General features: G+C 40.2%; 3 protein-coding genes across 10 annotated transcripts in view; 1 reads left to right on the top strand and 2 right to left on the bottom strand.

Annotated features, from left to right (window-relative positions):
* Positions 1–235: 235 nt before the first annotated feature.
* On the bottom strand, positions 236–12649 carry rab13 (RAB13, member RAS oncogene family). Its single transcript, XM_066682845.1, has 8 exons — positions 11625–12649; positions 10351–10411; positions 8384–8444; positions 7502–7579; positions 6864–6953; positions 6697–6762; positions 5145–5195; positions 236–1670 (listed from the first exon to the last, which is right to left on the bottom strand). The coding sequence occupies exons 1-8, from the start codon at positions 11746–11748 to the stop codon at positions 1596–1598; spliced, it is 606 nt and encodes a 201-aa protein (XP_066538942.1). The 5' UTR covers positions 11749–12649; the 3' UTR covers positions 236–1595.
* Positions 12650–14122: 1473 nt separating this feature from the next.
* rps27.2 (ribosomal protein S27, isoform 2) lies at positions 14123–18198 on the top strand. The gene is made up of 4 exons (XM_066682846.1): positions 14123–14254; positions 16087–16195; positions 17594–17704; positions 17875–18198. Exons 1-4 carry the CDS (start codon positions 14249–14251, stop codon positions 17901–17903), a joined length of 255 nt encoding a protein of 84 aa, XP_066538943.1. The 5' UTR covers positions 14123–14248; the 3' UTR covers positions 17904–18198.
* Positions 18199–18409: 211 nt separating this feature from the next.
* The window catches only part of LOC136708346 (nuclear pore membrane glycoprotein 210-like), a 37718-nt gene continuing 36726 nt past the window's right edge, over positions 18410–19401 (bottom strand). For 7 of the 8 annotated variants that reach the window (XM_066682844.1, XM_066682837.1, XM_066682838.1 and 4 more), the window contains 3 exons: positions 19326–19401; positions 19183–19251; positions 18410–18724 (listed from right to left, as the gene is read on the bottom strand). The exon at positions 19326–19401 is cut by the window's right edge and continues 35 nt beyond it. In XM_066682844.1, the coding sequence (XP_066538941.1) occupies positions 18630–18724; positions 19183–19251; positions 19326–19401 (240 nt within the window). In that variant the 3' untranslated portion in view covers positions 18410–18629. Of the gene's footprint in view, positions 18725–19180; positions 19252–19325 lie in introns of those variants that run through there. The other variant, XR_010804342.1, reaches the window with a different exon arrangement.

Raw genomic sequence — 19401 nt, 5'->3', positions numbered from 1 at the left:
ATCGATATAGTAATTAATCAATTTTTTGTTTCCTCGCCCAACCAAATTACAGCCTGTCAGGGATTGCTGAAGGTTCGTTTAAATGAACTGGAACATCCTTGACAAAAATTTGACTGGAACTAGTAGCTGTAGATCTCCTGGACCAAGGTTGGCATAATTAAATAAAAGGTATAATTTAGGGAGATTTACCAAAAAAAAAAAAAAAAAAAAAAAAAAAGATATATCTCACTTTGCTTATTTTGTTTATTCAAAGCAGCTTAAAATACACTGAATACAGGTTCTGAATGTTTAATAGAAAAGAGAATTCAGAGTCAGAGACGAAAGAGTGCTGTGCAAGAGAAGATAGAGAGGGAAGACCTGCTTGAATTACGCATCAAACAAAAGGCATGGTTAAAACCAAACATTTTTTTTTTCTCAAGGGCACCTGGGCACAGCCTGATAAACATCACCATAAACCTTCTGTGATTCAGTACTCTCTTTCTGTATTCAAAACCTTCAGATACAACACTGCCCTCTCAACACTACACTTTCTTCACCATCTAATCACCTCCTCAAACCATCGTAATTATCCTCGTCCAATAAATGTTTTAACAGATCAGTAAAGTGGCCAAATGTAACAAGAAGAGCAACTGAAACCCTTTAACTGACCCACATTCCTAAACAGCAAAATACAGTACAACTGTCAACTTGAAACTGAAACATTGCAGTTTTCAATAAAGAATCATCCACATGAACTCCAGCTCAATTATAAAAAGTGTGTCATATGTAAACGTGCCCTGACAAGCGCTCCACATTCACCTTGGGAATGGAACATAAAACTGTAATAGTAAATTCTTTATTTTAAAAATACCATACCTATTTTACCTTTTGCATTTTGTGTCATTTTATGTATTTTGGTATCGCCATTACAACGGAGGATGGACATGTCCACTGCAGAAATTAGCGTTTTCCTTCATACAACGCTCTGTATTCAATTTATAAAGTCCTTGACAATTAAAGGTTGAGTTGAATCAAGTGCGTTTAATGGCGCAGAATGCTGTACTCTACAGTGAATTGGTTTATTTGGACTGGAGGGTTACAAGTGTGGTCTAAGGCTACTTCCTCATATACGCTATATGTCTGAAAGTTTGTAGACACCCTTTATAAACAATAAATTCAGCTACTCTCTGGTGCATCTGGAGTGGCTTCAGATGATCTTACGGTCATTATGCTCATAGGCTAAAAGGGCATAAAGACATGGAGCAGTGGAACTGGAGTAGTTCATTTTGGATTAAACTGTGTCATGGTTGTTATAATCGAACTAATCATCCATCACAAGGACCTGCCCTCACTAACGCTCACAGACATGCTCAAACATCCAGTTTAAAGCTTTTCCAAAGAGTAGAGGCTGTTGCTGCAGCAAAAAGACAGGAAATACTCCCTAGTAATATACTTGTTTTCAAGAAAAATGTTGGAAGCGCAGGTGTCCACAAACTTTTGCCATATAAGTATATATCCTACACCTTGAATTTAAATCCCTTTGTGTATAATACTGCTATAACGTAGGAGTGTGTGCGTGCACGCTTGGTCAGGTGTGTCCACCGGTGGTGATGCGTCTAAAGCAGAAGACACTTGGAGGACTTTTTCTCTGGGGTTGTGTTGGTGACTCTGACCTCGCGGGCTGTTGAACCCTGTTTACAAAAGAGAAGAATACATTTCAGCCATGTTCTGTTATTGAATATTTACTGGTTCATTGGGCATAACATTTAAAGTTCATATTTCTTTACAGTTACCGTTACAGCACACAGCCACTGTAGCGTGTGATAGTAGGATACCCCACCCTCCCATAAACAAACCACAGGTAACAATCTCTACAAACACAGAGGACATAGGTAAATGCAAAGATACAGTAATCCCTCGCTACTTCGCGGTTCATCTTTCACGGATTCGCTACTTCGCGGGTTTTTTCAAGGGGGGCTTATGGCCGCTATATTGCGGATATTGAGGGAAAATTTAGGAAAATCGTTAAAGATGAATAGCCAAAATATTTCATTAATATTTACATGTATTAGACTAAGGCTGTACGTGACAAAATATATCATTTACAGGTATTTCTTACGTACAGTACATGTATTGTTCATGTCCACATCCAAGTGAAATTTACTGATGCTAAATCACAGCTTAGGAATGACTCTATTAAAGAAACTGGTAGGATATCACATGTAGTTCCAGCTGAAAAACATTATAGAATGACTGTTTAATGCAAAGGGTGGGTTGTTAACAGCACAGGGATGGTTTTAAAAGTCCAAATACTCGTTAAATACATAAAAAAAATATCTTTCCTCTACTTCGCGGAAATTCGTTTTTCACGGGTGGGTCTTGGAACGCATCCCCCTTGAAAAACGAGTGATCACTGTGTATAGCGCTATGATTTGTTTACATTACTGTTTGTAGACAGCACTCCTTTCCATCTGATACAGTGCTGCTTATATTCAGTAAGTAAATGTAAGTAAATTAGTGGAGAAGTTATTTATACCCATGCTAAATCTTTATTAATAGTGAACGTTTTTTTCAGTGTTTCTCAATCCTGGTCCTGGAGGCACCCTGCCTTACACTTTTAATGCTTTCCATTCTCCCAATGCACCTGATTCAACTGATCAGTTAATGAACAAGCCCTTTCATACTTGCAGTGGGTGTTTTAAAGCAGGGAAACCACTAAAATGTGTCGAGTGCCTCCAGGACCAGGGTTAAGAAAAACTGGTTTATTTTGCCAGTAGGGTCCTGAGGCTGGATATCACATGAACAATTGACAAAAAACAAACACTGAGACATTGTGCAAGACACATTAATGATCAAATTAACTATTTAATTTTTTATTTTATGTTGAATTTTAAAAAGCCATGTGAATGTTACTTATACCCCTTTAGACTGAGGCAGATTTGTTAGAAAACCATTCCAAATGGTCCATGTAATATCTACCATGTTCAAGAGAATTCTACTCAACTCCAGATTGAAAACGGTTGATGTTGTATATCTCTAGAGAGTTACTAGGCAACTGCATCCATGCCTAAAAACAAACAGCTTAGTGAGGACCACTGGTTGTACACAAAATGGCTGCTCACCAAATGGGGAATAGCTACAAAAGCCATCTCCAAGTGTTTAAGTGCAAAGCATAATAAAAAAGCAAAGAATTTCCACAGTGAAGAATATCCAAGGACTGCAAGGAAGCCGAAAGTGACCAGTGAAATGGCAAAACATGGTAGTGCAAGAGGCCGGGATGAATCCAAGGATCACAGCCAAGGCCATTGTGATAAATCTGAGCAATTCTGGTACCAATATCTCAAGACAATTAAGATAATCCAGAGGACACTGCTCAAGGCTAGTCTCAATGGACAATGAACAAAGAGGACCTTCTTCAAGGCAGGCACAATATCACCAACCTATGCAAAAGCACACCTGGAAAAAGAAGAACGCTTTTGTTCATCTATTCAGAGTTCTTTGACAAAGTAAACAGCATCGTGAGAAAAGAGGATTACGTTAATATTGTGGAGGAAAAACATCAGACAGTCAGCAGAAAACGTCACCTTGGGCTTCGTTTAACCTTCCAACAAGACAATTATCCTAAATATACAGAGCTGAACTGAGATCATCACACAAAAGAGTGGTCCAGAAATCCCAGCAGAGACATGCAAAAACATGTCGGCATTCAGAAGAACCGTTTAATTGCTGTGAAGGCAAAACAAATAAATAAAAGGGATTGAATATCTTTGAAGCTGGATTTACCCACACCCTGACACCTATGGACAATTTAGCCCCCGCGTACCAATGTGGGGGGGGGGGTGTTTGGGGTTGCGAGAGGACTCTGTAGCACCTGGAGGAATCACCAAACTCCTCATAGGCAATAACCAAAGGCTGGGATTGAGTCCACAACTCCAAGACCTTGAAGCACTGTGCTGCTCAACACTGCCCCAAAAAATATCGACTTTTAAAAAGTATATTTTAGGCCAAACCTGATCTCAGAACTGAGATAACCGTTATAAATGACAATAAAATCACAGTTTTGTCTCAGTTCTCTGAAGCTCTGTTGGTGATAATGATTCGTAATAAAATAAAGACATGCAAATGACTTAATAATGAATGGGAACATGATCCAGGTACATGCTGACAGTTCCAGGTGTGGGAACAACATTTTCACCATACCTTAAATCAACCATTCCCAAGTCTGTTCTTGTGCATTATTAAGTGATTTCATTATGAAAGGATGTCACAAGCAAGGCTCAGTACAGCGAGATGGTATCTTTGTGGTCATTGCTACATAGGCAGCTGTCTAAATAAGCACAGTCTTTTAATAGATATAATTGAGATGCTCTCGTTACACAGCAATGTGGTTAGTTCTCGTTCTGCCCACTGCACGTAAGCGATTAATTAGGAACAAAGGAATCAAGCAGAGTTACAAAGTGATACTTGGTGCTCTAAACAGAGTTTCTCTGAGGTTTACTTTCTCTAAACACTGGGGGGGGATTAACAAGAGTAAACATTTAAGCCATCTTCTAAAGAAAGGTTTCACACACCACACTTCCTCAGCATTGGCTGCTTAGCCTTCTTCAATGCTACATTGAACAGCAGAAATCGCACTGAATCTGACTTTTTGTGAACCAGTCCAGTCCCATTCCTTCAATTCAAAAGCGAAAGCACTTTGTATGAACTTGATATTTCCTTCTTATCAGTGACTGAAGCACTGTACTTTTGCGCATGTATGTCACGTGTGTTTATGGGCATCATCCGTTCAGACTGATGTCAGATATAGGTCACGTTAAATAGACAGTGTGAACAGCAGAACAAATTAATCAGATTTGGGACACTTACCTGCTGTTTGAACGTAACCTAATATATCCAAGTAATAAGAAAAATGTATTATGATTTAAAATATCTATATAATTCCTAGGTTCCCAGGTTGAGACAGACCTCATATCTACACATGCATCTACCATTTGGTGCAATAACTCTATGAAGAAGCACTTAGAGGCATTAAACTCTTTTGGTGTCTGTTTCCTATCACCACCACTGTGAAGAAGCCTTTCTAGCTACACGGACATTGTGGATATGGAACGGAGTCTAAGCATGTTGTATACAGAAATCCCTTTAAATACATAGAGCAAACTCACCGGCTTTTTGTTCGATTTCTGCAAAATATCACAGGCCAGAGCAGCAAAGGACTGAGGAGAAAGATAGGACAGATAATAATGTGGGTTTGGGCATGAAAACACAAGCATTTCCATTTTTACACAGTCCTCAATTCTGTGAGCAAGTCATTTTAGAACTTTTTCCATTTTAGCAACTACAAATATCAACAAATTATAACTACATAAAGATACACTAAGCAACATAAAAGCACCTTCAGATAACTGTACACCTTGCCACTTAATACATTCAAATAAAGGTTTCCACACTTTTTCAGTACTGATTTTATACAAGTCAGTATTTCCAGTACAACACAGGATGCCATCTCCTTCACCCAGGTCTTGAAGGCATGTCCTACAGGAGTCCAAAGTTAATTCAAGTGACCACATTCCCAAAACAGATTCTTGTTTGAAGAGGCACCTTCACTCCTACAATCTCAGATATTGTCTGAACAGCTATATTCCAACCATTTCCTCAATAATTTCTGGGCAGTCCCAAATACAATCAAATTAATTTCCTTCTAAACCGTTAATGCACAGGAATATCAGGTGACCAACGGTTCAATTAAATGGGGGTAATGTAGGTTCTCATTAACCGTTCATACTGTAAGAACTTCAATTTCATATCAGTGGATTACTTTTAGGCTTTTACACATGCCATGTCCCAATCAGGTTCTTGTATATCCTCTTGACTATGAAGTCTCCATACGTATAAGTCAAGGGTGGACTAGGCGTTGTCTGACATGTTCCCCCCTTTAAATTTAGGAGAGTAAGGTATTCAAGGTGTGATAATGGTGGCTCAGACTTTATATTCTTATATTTTGACAAAATGTTTCCCCATCTCACAAAGCAGGACTTCTCATGAGCCAGTGCTTCTCTCCTACCCTGGATTTTCTGTCTCATGATATAGGTACTGGGTTTTTTTCCCTGGGTTACATCACATACCTGACTATTCATATACAATTATAGTAATGCGCAAAATTCCTAGGCCCCTACGATTATTATTAAACATATTGTTTTCTCAGTAAGTGTGGTGTTTGTATATAATTATATATAATTACAATAAATACAAAAACAAAAAGTAGTAGATGTATGTTTCCAGATATTCTCATAAGGTACAACATGAGATAAAACAAATGTAGGTCACATATAAAATAGCATGTTTTAGGAGGAAGAAACAAATCTTACTACTCTTTCCTTCGTGGAAAAATAGCCACTGAACTCTTCCTCATGATTCATGTGACTGGATATTCCTTATAAACACCACACTTTCATGTACACAAGTGCCTGAAATAAAGCTGCTAATCATGAACACAAGAGCTTTAGTCAGGTTCTGTGAAGCTGGAGCTTATTCAGGAGTCATTTCTAAGTTGAATTTTCTTCGTGAGATAGGTCCATGACAATTCAGTTCCTATTCTTTGGCTATGTTCCTAGCTTAGTCAAATGTACAACTGTAGCTAGCAGATGTATGGCTTTGTTTATCATTAAGAGCAGCATTTCCTCACTCATGTGCTGTGTAAAATCATCAAAATCCTACCTCTTCAACATTGATGCTTGACTTTGCACTCGTTTCAAAGAATCGAATCCCATGGTCCTTTGCGAGCTTTCATAAAAACAAGAGGTAGCACCATTACAGGAAGCTAAACTTTAACTATCACTGTGCACAGTACCATTTTGCAGAAGCTTATAAGTAACTCAACTCACCTTTTCACCCATTTCCTTCGACACCTTTCTCTTGGCTTCTATGTCACACTTGTTTCCCAGCAACATCCGACTCACTCCAGATGATGCATTCTGAGTAAAATGGGATAGAGAGACATTTGTTTCCCCCAGTATCTTAGCAGAGAAGTACAGTCAAACAATCATGTCCTGTATTTTCACACAGTGTTTCTGTGGCAGCTCTGATTTTCTCTGGCATTCTAATGAGAAGTGAAACTACTCTCATAACAATAACGCATGATTGTATTCTATTGCAGTCACATGGGCCTAGCATCAAAACCATACATGACGGACGTCACAACAGATCAGAATACACTTTCTTTTGTGGCAGATGCCCTTAACCACCGAAACTTACTGTTTATATCGTGTCATACATGACTGCAGATGGTAATTTCTCTGGTTAGGAACTGAACCCCGGTCCACAACGTGGAGAGCAGTGGAGTTAGCCACTATGCTACACACGACAAGGATATAATAATGAAATAAGTATTGGTGATAAAGGCAGGCCAGCGCACCGACAGAATCTTTGGGATAATATAGTCTTCTATATAAAATCTATATGGGGTTTGCTCTAATGTTGCATTAGATAAACTCTTATAATAATTATGCTATTTCTGGTTTACCTCTTTGATGCTCTTCATCCAGTTCTGAATATTCTCAAAGGATTTCTCATCAGTGATGTCATACACAAGGATGATGCCCTGAAACAGATATTCAGAGTTAGAATAATCCACCTTTATGGTCTAAACCAACCAGTCTCATCCTGTGTGCAGTGGAACCCTAGGCTGCCATCAGAATACACTGACACTGATGACATTAAAACCACAGTTAACTCAATTTATTATAAAGAAATGCAGCTGTGATGACTCTGAGGTGAAAGTAGGGAATGTCAGAGAAGAAAGTCAGAATATTCTGATATTATCTCTTAACATCTACCAATTCTCAATGAGAGATCATTTCAGCTCATTAACAGTGGGACAGGATTCTGTGTATAGTAAATGAACACAGCAGACGTGGGCAGAACTGCATTTCAAAACAAATTATTCAGTTAAATACATCGAACACATTTTAGAAGGAGGTGTCTTTGCACAGTTTTAAAGGGTGCTGTGATGCCATGAGAAACGCTGGCATCTGCCACTCAGTAAATATGCAAAATTATGAATCCATTCATTCATCTGCTGTAACCACTTCATCGCGTTCAGGGTCACAGTGGGTCTGGACCTTATCCAGAATCATTGGGGTGCAAGGCAGGAACACACCCTGGACAAAACGCTGGTCTGGTATCACAATTTGATTTGGGCAAATCCATTAATCCCAAAAATAAATAAATGAAGGGAAAAAAAACCTGACCGGTATCCCCAAATTATTATACATTTTATGCATAAGTAATCTTAATTTATGAGCACATTAAATAGAAAAACAGACCACAATATTAGTTAAATTACATAGTAGAGCGTCAGTGGATTTGCAGGTTTTCTTGTGTGTATATATTTAGTTTACATTACCATAGCTCCTCTGTAGTACGCAGTAGTGATGGTCTTAAACCGTTCTTGTCCTGCTGTGTCCCTGCAAATTAAAGTTAATAGATTATTAACATGAGGTTATTCACAAACTGCTGCATCCAGAGGAGTCACTTGGCTTGTGTTTGAGCCTCTTCAGTGATAAGGTGTGACAAATAGACTCTGCACTTCCGTGTGAGTGGTTCACAGGATACAGCTGACTGTTTGCTGTAGGCTCGGTGCCTGCTAAAGTCCTCACTACGTAATTCCCCTGGCTCTCCATTGTTGTGGTGTGCTGATCACATTCTTTTCACACACTATGTAACTGTACAGCACTGGACCCATGTTTACATGAGACAAACGAGTGCAGAGGAAAAAAGAGTAGTGATTAAATATGGCAATAACAAAGAGGAGAAAAAAGAGGACCAAGCAAAAATGGCTAAAAACAAGAGCTCCTGCTGCTCACTCCTCATTCCTGGGCTCTAAAACTGAGCTGTTGCTCATTGTCATTTATAGGAACAAGTGCTGAGCATGTGTTCTGAACAGGGCTGTTTTGACAGGGTAAATTGGTACTATGGCTTTTGATCTTTGTGGTATTTTGACCAAAACATGTCACAGACATTTCATCGACCCCAGGAAACTGTGTTAACTTGTAGAATTAATGGAGTAATATTCATTCATTGTCTGTAACCCTTATCCAGTTCAGGGTCGCGGTGGGTCCAGAGCCTACCTGGAATCATTGGGCGCAAGGCAGGAACACACCTACGGATACTTTTGAGTCGCCAATCCACCTACCAACGTGTGTTTTTGGACTGTGGGAGGAAACCCACGCAGACATAGGGAGAACACACCACACTGCTCACAGACAGTCACCCGGAGGAAACCCACGCAGACACAGAGAGAACACACCACACTGCTCACAGACAGTCACCCGAAGGAAACCCACGCAGACACAGGGACAACACACCACACTCTTCACAGACAGTCACCCGGAGGAAACCCAAGCAGACACAGGGACAACACATCACACTCTTCACAGACATTCACCCGGAGGAAACCCATGCGGACACAGGGACAACACTCCTCACTCCTCACAGACAGTCACCCGGAGGAAACCCTCCCAGACACGGGGAGAACACACCACACTCCTCACAGACCGTCACCCGGAGGAAACCCTCCCAGACACGGGGAGAACACACCACACTCCTCACAGACAGTCACCCGGAGGAAACCCTCCCAGACACGGGGAGAACACACCACACTCCTCACAGACAGTCACACGGAGGAAACCCTCCCAGACACGGGGAGAACACACCACACTCCTCACAGCTGTGTGACTGTGAACCTGCTGCTCCACCGTGCCGCCCTAAAGGTATATTATGACCCCTTTAAATCTATGCCAGAAATGTTCTACACAGTGTTTATCCATTGTTGTCTTGAGATTTCCATATTACAGTTTTTCTGAATATTTTTCATTCTATTCATAATGAACAAAATAAAAATCAAACAGAAATATGTACCCAAATACATTCCATTAGTGCTGTGAATTACAGTTAATTCAAACCATAGGCTGCTCAATATGGGTCAACATGCCACAAATGCAAACCACAATAGCATCTAAGTCTACAATGCTATTTGTATTGTGAAAGAAGTGTTTTCATCATGTTTCAGTCCTCCACAATGCACAGCACATGTATCTGCTTATATTGACGCATTAAACATCACGTGATATTATGTATCCATCAATTAAATTAATTTTGCCTCAATTAAAAAATTTTTTCTGCTTTTTTTTATTACGTCACCATGCACCAGTGGGTGGCATATAATGATATTTACTAATAACATCACATCCCCTTCCCACCAAACCAACCCACCAACCACTGACAGAAAACAAGATGAGACCTTCCCCTACAATGTGGTACACTCTGAAGCACAAATAAAATACTGAAACAGTCTAAGGCTTTTATATTTACCAGACTTGTAGCTTGACTTTCTTCCCTTCAACCTCAATGGTCTTCACTTTAAAGTCGATACCTGTGTGGAGCGGGAGGCAGATGGAGACAGGTCATTAGGAAGGAAAGATGTGCTGAGGATTAAAACCTAAACGTGCCAGACCCTGGTATTTCTGTAGCAAAAGTCAAACAAATTACGGAGCCTAAAGAGTAAAGTAGGTTTAGACAGATGATTTCATTCATTGTCTGTGACCCTTATCCAATTCAGAGTTGCGGTGGGTCCGGAGCCTACCCGGAATCACTGGGCGCAAGGTGGGAATACACCCTTTAGGGGACGCCAATGCTTCACAGGGCGACACACAATCGCACATTCACTCACACACTCACACTTATGGACACTTTTGAGTCACCAATCCACCTACCAACGTGTGTTTTTGGACCATAGGAGGAAACCAGAGCACCCAGAGGAAACCCACGCAGCAGAACTCACCACACTCCTCACAGACAGTCACCCGGAGAGGGTCTGGAACCCACAACCTTCAGGTCCCTGGAGCTGTGTGACTGCGACACCTACCTGCTGCGCCACCGTGCCGCCCCCAGATAATTTCAGTTTTTTTTATTTATTTATTTATTTCTAACAGGTCTCCAACGTTTACTATAAGTCTATGAATTCCAACAAGCAGCAACTGTCATAACATTTAAAAAGGTGAAACAGACTTGAGCAGACTTCATGACGACCAGCACTTGTTGAAACAGGTTTATCCCAGTCCTTGGAAAACTGAAATACTACGTAGTCTTATGAAGGATGACCTAGTGTGACCCAACTGTTAATGTCTTCATTTGCTTATTTGGGGCTTTGCTTCCAAGAAAAGTTTCCTGTGGGACAGGAAACAAATGAGAAAACACTAAAGAGGAGAGGAAAGGAGGGGTCTTTGAAGATTTGACTGAATGCACTGAGTGCCAGGGAGGGCAGCCACCATCTGATGCAGGAGAGGGAGAGGGAGAGAAAGATTACAAAAGAGATAAGTTAGGTGGGGGTGAGGGGGTTGGAGCAGGGGAAAGTAGAGGAAAATATGGTGGTGGTGGAGGAGGTGGGGTGTTAACAGGGAAAGAAAAGCTGAGGAAAAGAAAAAACGAAAACAAAAGCTCAGACAAGGCTGGAATGAAACAGCTGTGGACTAGTGCAGACATGAAAAGTAAACCGGATAGAGACTTGTTTTACCAGATAAAAAGCTGGGAGCAGCTTTAGAAATCCAGTACATACACTGTGTGCTGGGTCCAGTTCGAACACTCACCAATGGTAGATATGTACGTGGAATTGAAGTTATCTTCAGCGAAACGTATGATGAGACACGTTTTGCCAACTCCACTGTCTCCAATGAGCAGCAACTTGAAGAGGAAGTCGTATTTCTTTGCCATAGTTCTTTAGCTCAATGCCCAATGTTTTGGAGACTCGGTGAAAATCTTGGTCCAAGTTTCTCTTCTCTTCTCACTCTGAAACTCTCTTCACCAATTCCCACACAGCTAGCGTTAAATCTCTGCACTTCCAGCGTACACGGCACTTTCTTCCATTTATGGTCGCTTTCTCCTCCTCGAGAGTGTCTACAAAACACTTTCAAAGTAACGAAAAAAAAATAATTGTGGATTTTGTCAGCGCCTGTTCCGAGCAGCTTTTGTCCGTTACACTTTCTCTTAGTTCTCTCTGACGTGCCTCGTCATCTCGGAGGAGGTTATACGCGATGTTCCTCCTCTCTGAAGGACATATTCATCCACACGGAGACCGTTTTACACCAAAACTTTCCTAGAGTCTTACGTAGAACGCGGAGGGTGCAGCAACCTCTCTCTCCATTAGGGAGTGGAGAATTGAAAGTCAGCGCTAAAAGAATGCACCACCAGGGGGCGACACTCTGCACGGTCTGGACTTTGTTGCCGTTATATTTTGACCATCTTCACTCACTGTCCATTCTTTAAGCTCAATACATGAGCACTCTGTAGTTCTACAATTACTCTGCATACTTTGTTTGCCCCCTTTCACCCTGTTGTTCAAAGGTCAGGACTTCCATATGACCACCCCGAGCCGGTATGCTTCGGGTGGTGGATCGTTCTCTGGGCTGTAGTGATCCAGGGTAGTTGTGTGTTAGTGTGTATTGTGCTGGTACGAGTAGATCAGACACAGCAGTGCTGCTGGAGTTTTTAAACCCTTTAGTGTCACTGCTGGACTGAGAATAGTCCACCGACCAGAAATGTCACCAACAGCATCCAGTGAAGACTGATGAAGGACTCAAACTGTGCAGCAAATATGAGCTACTCTCTACGAATTTACAAGACGAACCAACATGTTAGGTGTGTCTAATACAATGGATAGAAAGTGGACAGCACTGCTGCGCCTGATCCGTTCCTACCAGCATGACACACTGGAGCAGCCACTCATAAGCCTAAAGTCACCATGCCCAATGTCAAGCATCAGGAAGGAGGGTCTCCCAACAAGGCACATGGGAACAGCTGTCTGGAATGATGTTGTTCCATAAATGCTCATCCAAAACTCTGCTTCTCACAAGATTAGATGGCGTTAAAGGTGATTTTCATGCACTTTTTGTAAAATTCAGAGAACGTGTCCTCACCATTTGCTAGCTTGCCAGTCTGTCTGAGCACTGGAAAAAGCTTGGTTGTTTTTACGTAGTCTTGGCTCTGTAAATAGGGAAAAAAAACTAGAGCTCTTGGTCCGAACTGGCTCAGGCTTTCTCACAGAGAACTGATGGCTGAGCCACAGCTGAGAAATGATATGATATGATAACGATGATAATCAATCAAAGTCTCACTTATAACATATCTGAAAAGGTTAATTTACTATCCCAGTAAACATTTAGCCGTTGATTCAACGTTGAAATAACGTAATGACTGCCGTCTAATCAACGTTCTCTTAAGGTTGAAAATGAAAGTTGAAAAGACGTCCAAACACAGACATTGAAAAGACAACTATTAGACATATTATGGACGTCCATTGACGTTATTAATTGGTCCCAAAATAAATTACTTGTTTAAAACGCATTTTGGACATCAACTGACGTTATCGATTGGTCACCACTTAACTAACTTATTAATTAAGATGGATTTTGGATGTCCATTGACGTTTAAAATATGTCCTTGACGGACAGACTACTTTTAGACTTATTTTTAACGTCCAGGGACGTTCCTTGTTTACTGGGATGGTTTATGGTACAAAACACCAATCAGTGTGATCTCTCACTACAATATCCAGCATGCATTGCTCAACACGTCCTGCTATAACAATCACATTTTTATATACAATCAAACGTTCCTCCTCCATTAAATATATGTTTTACTTTAGAGTATCAATCAGTTGAGTTGAATAAACTTCAGTAGCCTCAACAATAGAATTTTGCCCTCTCCTCCCAAAACGGTAATTAAAAAAAAATAAACAAAAAAAGTAAAAAAATAAAAAATAAAAAATAAACTTTATAATTCTAAATAAATAGAACTTATTTCAATTAGTTTTTGCTGTTGTTTTCTTTTGCAAACTGATTAAAATTCAAGTTTGAATTTTATACTGATCAAAATTATTAAAATAAATATATAATTTGTTTCTTTTCATTCCTATATTTTTATTTTGAGAAACAGTTGCATATTAAAGTACCTCAAAATAAGAACATTTATATACGTACAGAAATACAAAAGAAAGAAATACAGAAATACAAAAGAAAGAAAGAACGACAGGAAAAAAGAAAGAAAGAAAAGAAAAGAAAGAAAGAATGAATATAAAGACAGTCATCGGGTGTAAGAGTCCGTGGCGTGTGTTTCCGGCCCCTGTGCTGTAGCCCCGTGTGCGCGCGCGGAGTGTGTTATTCAGTGTCGGATCTCTGTTCGTTCTCTTCAGTTCTACAGCTAGAGCTACATCGCCATGCCTGTGAGTCTCACAACAAACCCAACCTTTATACGCTCTTCTCCGCGGGTTTTCACCACGGATTTTCTCGTGTACAGATGTCCGAATGTCCGTGCTCGAGCTCGCCGCGTCCGCGAACCTTAAACAACACTTCTTTAGGATGTTATTCAGTTTAAACGGAGAGCAACGTGGAGAAGTCTCGGAGCATGGGCCGGAGTTTAAAGAGGAATTCCACTGACTTCTACATGTCGTCTCGGTTATTTCAGTAAGACGTGAGCAAAGTCATTCAAGAGGTTTTATTGATGTGAAATGCTTTGTTCTTGAGAAATTCCAAGATGCAGAATTGCTTACAATGTTGGTTATAGGAACCAGACGTCTGTGTGGCCTTTAAAAGGTTCCTCACAGGAAACTACTGCATGCTATGGTTCCATATATGATGCGTGATGTTTAAAGCGTTGTATTCTGATATTTCTAATTGAATTATATATGTTAAAGGCATTGTAAAGCAAACTAGGCCAAAAAGGAAACGTATATAGCTTTAACAGCAGTTCCATTAACATAAACACACAAAAGTGAACTGCTGAGGGAATGAAAAAATGGCTGATTAGTATCATCTTCTATCCCCACTGTAACTAAGTCCATCCAGGCATTTCAAACAACTCTGAATGACTTTGTTTACTCTTCAGTGTTTTTATTTTTGCACAGTTTTAGGGAAATCAGTGGAATTCCTTTTTTGTGTTTGCTGAGGGGTGGGAGTTTTCTAAATGGGTTTGTGCCTAGTGCATCAGGGTTTAATTTAAGATGGATCATTATTATTGTTGTGCTGGTCACCTTGCAGGCCACATCAGCTTTGTGTGATTTTTGGCCTAAATCAGACAAAAATGTGGCTTGGTCAGTTAGGTTCAATCACCTAAAGGCATTCAAATTCTTAGTGTTTTGTAAAGACTGGGGGATGGGAATCAGCTGAAACTGTACCCTTGTTTTTAGGTGAAGCCCAACCTCCAGTTGTTCAACCAAGGTCTTAGTGTTTGTAAAGAGCAGGGGGATGGGAATCAGCTGGTGGTGCAGTCTTGTTTCAGTGTATTCCCTTCCTCCTGTCCTACACCCAAGCAGAGTAAGGGTTGAGTGTTTGTTGAAAAACTGGGGGATGGGAATGAACTGAAATTGCAGCTTTGTTGTTAGCCCTTGCTCAACATCAGCTAGTTCAGCTAAGATCTCATTAACTGTTTACAATAATTCTGAAAATGAATCAGGCTCAATCTGAATGAACAATGTTGGTGTGTAGACCTCAGTCACAATACATTAAACCATTTGAGGCCAAAAAGAGTGAGAATCTCGACAGTCGTGGTTTATAGTCAGTTCAATAATTTGTTGACTATGTTTCAAACTTTTAAAGACAAATAAGTAAAAGTGGAGTACGCTTTAGTGAGCCGGCCATGATTTTAGACTAATGACAAAAGTCCAAACTAAACTGCTGTGTATCTCCAATTCTAGATGAATCCCAAATTGTATTCACATCGTTATTCAGAGCGTGCAGGTTAACAGCCCAGTTCTGGTGCTCAGTAAATTAAGTTGAATGAGCAAAAATCTTTGCAAGTAAACACCCCAGGTTTAATGTTTGTAGAGAGGGTGGGGGGTTGGGAAACAGATAATGGTGCACCATTTTGTTCAGTTAACACAGCAGTAACCAATAACCCAACGTTCAAGACCTTTTTTTCCACAATATCCTCCAAATCTTAGACATAATTGGTTTGTTTTGATGAAAGCAGGATTGATGCTAGCCATTTTGATGTGAATCATAATAGTTTTAAAAAGTATAAGCCTGTGTCTTACATATTTTGTCTCTTTCATCTCAGCTCGCTAAAGACTTGCTGCACCCTACTCCAGAGGAGGAGAAGAGGAGGCACAAGAAAAAGCGGCTTGTACAGAGCCCAAACTCTTATTTCATGGATGTGAAGTGCCCAGGTATGTAATAATTTGTTTGGATATTTCTAAGGAGTGGAGCAGTGTTGTGGAGAGCGTTGTCCACTTTGTCTAGATGTATTTAAAAAAAGACTCAAGGACCCCTGCCCGTGGTTTGGCTATGACTGAATGTCAGATGTTTTCTAACTCCCGTGGTCACTGTATAAGTCATGCTTTATCAAAATTTAGACCTCAACAATCTACCTGAACAATCCGTGTGGGGCAGAATGGATGTGGGAGATTTGTACAGAAGACCTAAAAAAAAAAAAAAAAATCCTCAGTGTAGGATGTATATGTAGATCTTCTTTTTTGACTCCTCAAAAGCATTTCAAGAATTGGTAGTTGCTTCAAGATGGCTGACCTGGATTGATTTTTGGATCAAAGGCTGGAGGACACAGGAAAGAGGAAAGAAGCAAGTATCAAAAAGAGCTTTGAAATACAAGTTTTGTATTTCATTGATGAGTAAAACATTAGGACGGGAAGGAGAAAAAACCAACCACATTGTACTGCTGCACCGAGGGATCGGTTGAATCTAAGAATGTCGTGATTGGACCTCAAAGTGCGGTATTGTGTCTGATCACAGCATTATTTTACTGACCTGTATTGGCTTTATTGGGCTTGATCTTAAGTCAAATCCTCCATCTCCTCTAGGTGGCAGGCTCACAATCCCTCCTCCTCCTCCAGTAGAACACCTTTGTCCTGAGAATGTGCTTCTCAGTGTTCATCACTTTTATTAATCAAATCAGCAGCCAGAGTTATCTGTCTATGGTTGAGTGCTGCTGCCGTTGCAGTCACAGTCCCGTCTACAGGGGTTACACAGGGGTAACTTATATTAACATGGTCTTGAAGTGACTACATTTAATTTCTCCCTCAGCATTGACCTGTGATGATGAAGCTGACTGCCTTTTAGAATCAAAGTAATTCTTTATACTTAAAAATCACATTAGATAATTTCATGTAAGATAAAAGAGAGTTTATTTATGAGCTGTTTATGAAGACACCATTTGTAGTGGACACTCTAGGTATGTGAAGTGCACTATGTTGGGAACTTGGTGCTATTTGGGACACAGCTTGAGCCTCTCCTCTATTGTTTTGCTGCATTGCCAGTTCTGACTAAAGTGACAGCGCTTAGCACATGAACACAGGCAGAAAGATCTGGCTGGTCCCATGCCCACAAATTTGATACCTATATGATCTAGGACCACGTTTGAAAGTGACTCGGATCTGATTTGACACGTCCACACAACTTTAAAAGTATCTGATCTCAGTGTCATTAAAGGCCCCCAAAAAATTCAAACATAGTCTTAGGGCAGCTATAGGACCAAATGTACACTACATCTGTTTCTGTGAGCCATTTTCTTAGCTTCTCTGGTAAATGTCATTTAACCTCTGTGTTTGCAGGCTGCTATAAGATCACTACAGTGTTCAGCCATGCACAGACGGTGGTGCTGTGTGTAGGATGTTCCACAGTGCTGTGCCAGCCCACTGGAGGAAAAGCACGACTTACGGAAGGTATGTTACTCCTGCGTTAACGTGCTACAAAGGCATGCACCGTCAGTGTTTTAACAGTGACTTTGCTTCTGTGAAGGATGCTTGCTAAATGTGGAAGCAAAATGTAGCTAAATATTAAAAGGCAACATCTTGCTTTTGGTCACTAAACACGTCTCTCCCTCTTTCTGCAGGGTGCTCATTCAGGAGAAAACAACACTAGTCTCTCAGTGTGAGCTGTTAGCATGGATAAAGGAGACTGGATTGGGCGAAAGCTTTACATAGTCTACTCAAGAAAACCTGCACCTCTGACCTGAAATGAAGTTGGGACATTGAAGGCTGGACTCTACAGACCTCAAGATGTTGCTGAAGTCTGTTCCTGTGCTGGACTTGATAGGCGTTCTGAAGCTTAAATGCCAGACCTGTTGCTCACTTTTAAACATTTAAATAAAGGTTTTTTCATTATCTTTTTTTTTTTTTTTTTTTTTCGTTTAAATAAAATGAATTTGATTGCTGTAGATCTGATGTTTTTGATCCTGTTTATTACTCACACATAAAAGCACCTGATTGAATTTGCTTTATAAGGCTCTGCTGAAAAATCAAAAATGTGTGTGTTCTTCAGGCTCAAATATCTTACTATAGTGAAAAACATCTGTAACCTAGACATACGTCATCTGTGTTGCTTTGACAGAAACATGGAAATGTGACCAAATAACATTTTGTGACTTGTCATTTTCTCTTACAAAGTATCCACCCAAACTTCACCGATTTTTCATCTCCACTCTACAGCGAGGCATCTGTTAAAATATGTAACGGGGTGAGGGTGATATGAGTTATAGGAATAAGAATTTCTCAGCCCAGTGTGATCTTTAAAGAATTTATCTTTGTATGGCAATGAGCAGGCCTCTGCTTAGCCTTGTATGGAAGAATGTGTGCAATGAGGGGAAACTCAGCGTGTGCTCCACAGCCACTGTCTCTTCTGGAGGGTGCTGTCCCTCGGTGGTGAGGATTTGAGCCATGGGTTGAAGCACGGTTGGTTAAAACCTGCAACAGTGAACCAAACATTTCTTAAAACACATTTTTTCAAAGTGTTTTCCATTTCCTTCTAGAAATACTTTAGCATTGTTCAACTGTTTATGTGCTTCGTGTTTCCACACTGTCATAAGGCGTTTATTAGCGAATCAGTAGGTGCTTCACAGTTTCTATACACAGAGAACTGTACAATGTTGTAGTGGTAACACTACATTATCAATGCAGCAGATATTGGCTGAAAAAGTCTAAATATGGCTTAATGTTTTTTTATTATATTTATTTCATGGCTGATGTGTCCAAGTTCCAATGGCTGGATTATCCAGGTCCAAACATTACAAATAAAACAATATTTTGTTGTGAACGCAGGTTAGTTTTGACAGCAGGAACTTTAAAGATATATGGTGTTCAGGGGTAGGGTTAGGATTATCTTTCTCTCAATTTGGCCACATGTAAACATCTAATACAAGCACCTGAAATAGGCGTAGGAGGTGTGTAGACCACAGGTACAGTCCGGGTATGGGACACCAGGCTGTTGTATACTGAAAACACAAAACCAGTAATTAAACAAGTCAGTAGCAAAAGGAACCACTGCTTATAATTTAAATTACCATACCTATGAACATAGTGGAAGTGATGGCCATCACAGCAAATATAGCAAACATTAGAATGAACTGGAAACCTAACAGCTG

Source organism: Hoplias malabaricus, chromosome 10 (genome assembly GCF_029633855.1).
Source record: "Hoplias malabaricus isolate fHopMal1 chromosome 10, fHopMal1.hap1, whole genome shotgun sequence".
Taxonomy (NCBI): Eukaryota; Metazoa; Chordata; class Actinopteri; order Characiformes; family Erythrinidae; genus Hoplias; species Hoplias malabaricus.
Note: the sequence above shows the minus strand (reverse complement) of the source record. Positions and strands in the feature narration are given on the sequence as shown.